General features: G+C 41.3%; 1 protein-coding gene across 1 annotated transcript in view; it reads right to left on the reverse strand.

The window, feature by feature from the left end:
• LOC147628487 (uncharacterized) overlaps nt 1–3335 on the reverse strand; it is a 3853-nt gene extending 518 nt beyond the window's left edge. The window contains exons 1-5 of the mRNA XM_086813055.1: nt 3110–3335; nt 2934–3039; nt 2050–2844; nt 1843–1957; nt 1455–1749 (exon numbers count right to left, since the gene is read on the reverse strand). Of these exons, the coding sequence (XP_086669181.1) occupies nt 1455–1749; nt 1843–1957; nt 2050–2844; nt 2934–3039; nt 3110–3332 (1534 nt within the window). The 5' untranslated portion in view covers nt 3333–3335. The remainder of the gene's footprint in view (nt 1–1454; nt 1750–1842; nt 1958–2049; nt 2845–2933; nt 3040–3109) is intronic.
• Between the last annotated feature and the right edge of the window lie 298 nt (nt 3336–3633).

Genomic DNA, 3633 nt, shown 5'->3' on the forward strand with positions numbered 1-3633 from the left:
ATTAAACTACCAAGCTCCACATGGTATGCTTCAAAGGTTCCTGAAATTGCCTCCATAGGCTCCCACTCACCAAAGTTTGAGGGAAAAATATCTACGCAAAGGAACCCAAGAACAATCAAAGCAGTGCTCAGCATACCATTATTAGCACACAATTGATTTAAAAACAAGAATATAAAGTGGTGAAATGACTTACAATTTGCAGGAAATCGTTGACGTTGGTCATGGTCTGCTAGTGTCAGCTCTGTTGCCTTGTAAACATGTTGGACCTTGGCTAGCTTTTTTCCATCACGATCTTGTTTGAGCTCCAATATCCACCCTTTCCAATGGTGACTTTGTATATCAACGTATCGCTTTGACACCTTGTGGGTTCCTCTTGTACTAGGCTGCATCGTAATCCAATTCCACTTCTCGTACTGTTTGATGTTCCAGTGCCCATCCTCATCTTGACCACCACTGCTACAAGAGGGGTGCGTCTATTTAGCGAGCCAAGAGCAGTGAGCACAGAGCAGTGAGTAGAAATAAAGTCCTTGTGAAAGTGAGCAAGTAGGGGCATGGTATGATGTTAAGCGAGCATGTAATGTTAAAGAGAAGAGTGAAACCATAGTGCAACTCTATAATGAACAGAACAAAGAAGACTAAAAAAGTTTAAAAATGACTATTGCAAATAAAGCATTTTCAAATGAATGGTGCGGATATAAAAAATCACTACAAAACTCATACTACTTGGCTCGCTAAAAAGACGTTGAATTGGTCATTGAGCTACTAATAGAAACAAACTATTGTTTGCAACCACATGGAAACCACAGCGACCAGAGAGCATAGAAATCAAGCCATTAAGATGCACACCAATTTTAATAGCCATACCACTGACACAACAATATAATACTCTTTAGAAACCATAACCATAGGATTTAAAAATTTTATAATCCAAATAAAAATTGTCCAACAATCAGCTACATGCTATTGTAAAAAACATTCAGAAGCATAACATCCATCAAAACATTACTTCCAATAGTCCTAAAAAAAATGATTGTCTCAATTAAAAATGATTGTCTCAGCTACATGCCATCCCCAATCTTATTCCAATATGGAACCTTGTTTGCAACACAACCTCCAATGATGATATTTGAGGGGAAGTCTGCAAATATCAACTCCACACAGTAATCGGACCCTCTACTCTTGACATTCCCTACTGTGCAAATAACATTCATGGCATCAAGCACTTGCTTTCCCAATGAGGATGCATCCTCCATGTTCACAAAAGTAGCTGCAAGGTCCTCAATACTGACATTGAAGGCATAAATGGTTCCTATAGACAGGTTTTTGACATTTAACACACATAGTCTCAAGTCAAAACAATCGGATCACGATAGAGATGAGGTAGGAAGCTCACATACCTGGAGCTTGCAATGTCTTGGTTATGATGTCAGTTGGTTGTATCCCGCCTGCACTACTATTAGATGTCTGTTGTTGACTCTGCTCCCTATTTGCTTCCATTGCTCGATTCACCTCCAATGCACGATTCACTATTTCCCTCCCTAAATTCACTGGCAATGACTTACGAAAAGAAGCCGATGCAATCGATGTTGCATGTGATGTGGATGTGGCCTCATTATGATCAATTTGCTGGCTACGAAGCTCCAATATAGACTTATGTTGGCGATACAGATCAAGCTCCTCCTCAAGCACATGGTTTCTTTCAAGGTCCAACCACCACGGGCAGAAACGAGACTCTATGCTTGACATGGCCTGTTCAATGACAAACATGGGTAAACACAACTCACCCTCAATATGAACATGTTTCTCAATCATGGATTCAAAATGACAAATTCAATCACTTACTCTTCCAAGCTTCAAATCGGCATACATATAAGATTGATTGTCAACACAAAGCCACACACTAGCGAGAGGGGGTAAAATATCCAATTGGTGCTCCTCAATTTCAGAAAGCAACCATCTGCAAGCCAAAGCACAAATGATAAAACAACACACAGAAAGAAGCATGCATGTTTTTTAACAAGGAATATCTAGGTTATGTTGGAGGAAAACCTATAAACGACTCGCCGTGCAGCACTTTGTAGGCCTGGTTGATGGTCAATATCATGGCTAAATTTTATGCCTCCTTCGTGCACTTTGAAAGCCCTTTTGAAGTACTTTCTTCTGCATAGAACAACAAAAGAGGTGAATCGGCTCTCACCTGGCAACCTGACTCGATCGGCATTTTTAATATCATTTTGGATTCTCAAACCCAGCTCTGTGATCTGAAGCCAGTAGGAGTACATGTGCAGCCATTCCCTAACCTTTGTCTTATCATTTGGCATACCCTCAAGTGATCGCACTGCAGCCTGAGAGTTGTCCAATAGCTTGACAATGTGAGCCTTATCTGTGTCTCTGATGCAAGCAGAACCTATCATATTGAGCTTTTCCTCTGTGGCCACATGATTGCTTGACGCGTGCCATGGGAGGGAGAGCACTGCACACCAAAAGGCCTCACCGTTGGAGGGATCAGCAATCCTTGCATATTTTGATGTTTTTCCTCTGTAGAGAACTTCTACCTTTCGAGTCACATTCTCCCTAGCAGACTCGGCAAGTGGTCCATTTGATGCCTCATCAATTTTTTGCTCCATCTCATCCTTGAACAAGAGCCAAGTCATAATCTGGATTGGCAAATGAAGCCAACTAGGCCTTCCTCTGGCAGATGCACTCTGCATCTCTCTCTCAACCCATAGCTTGTCCTCATTGTCCAAATGTGCCATGAGAGTTGTTAGGTCGGACTCTCCCAATCTTCTTAGTTGAAATAGACGATCACCAAATGTGGTTGGCACAAATGCATAATCATGCGTCCTACAAAACAAAGAAGAAATATGTTAATATTCTTGAGTACAAACAACTTACTTGACATAGAAGGAGACTCTAATAACAAATTAACTTACTTGTTCAACCTGGACAATGAAAACAAAAGCTCACCCACATCCCTCCGCTCGAACACATAAAATTTACAGAGAACACAACAATGCATGGACAAATCCCCTTGAAACCCTGTAATAAAACACAAAATTAGGAAGGACAAAGAAGCATAAGAAACTATAACATCCCAATGAGAACTCACCTGTAGAAATGCAGTCCATCCAAGCATTGTGTCGATTATTACCATCAAGAATATGCACCATTTTTCGGCTCAAGTACGGACCCCACTCGGGGTCAAGTGCAAGAGTTTCCTCAAATTGTTGATTCACAGTCCTCCAATGCTCATCCCAAGATTCCTCCCTCTCTTGTGTCAATGGTGTCTCCTCCCCTTCCAAGTCCATAATTGATACTGTGAAAGCTCCCATGCTCTCAATGTACCCACCTAGTTTTTTGAAGCTTCAAGTAAGAGATTTATCTGTTGAGGGAGAAACCTTTCGGATTGCCTCCGTCTGGATCATCCTACAGAGAGGAACACGTGGAGGTGGAGAACTAAATTTGACTCCTATCCTATCTAAAAAGGCTTGTGGAGTAGATGTCTCTAGAATCTTCCCAAAAATATCAACCTTATTTTTTTTCTGCTTGCTTCCTTCAGTTTGGGTTGTGACAACTGTTTCTTCTTGATCCTCTAGTGGATGTGTGTTCTCTTCCCCCTCTATCTCTCTCCCA

Source organism: Cibotium barometz, chromosome 19, assembly GCF_041138505.1.
Source record: "Cibotium barometz isolate CiBa-2024 chromosome 19, ASM4113850v1, whole genome shotgun sequence".
Taxonomy (NCBI): domain Eukaryota; kingdom Viridiplantae; phylum Streptophyta; class Polypodiopsida; order Cyatheales; family Cibotiaceae; genus Cibotium; species Cibotium barometz.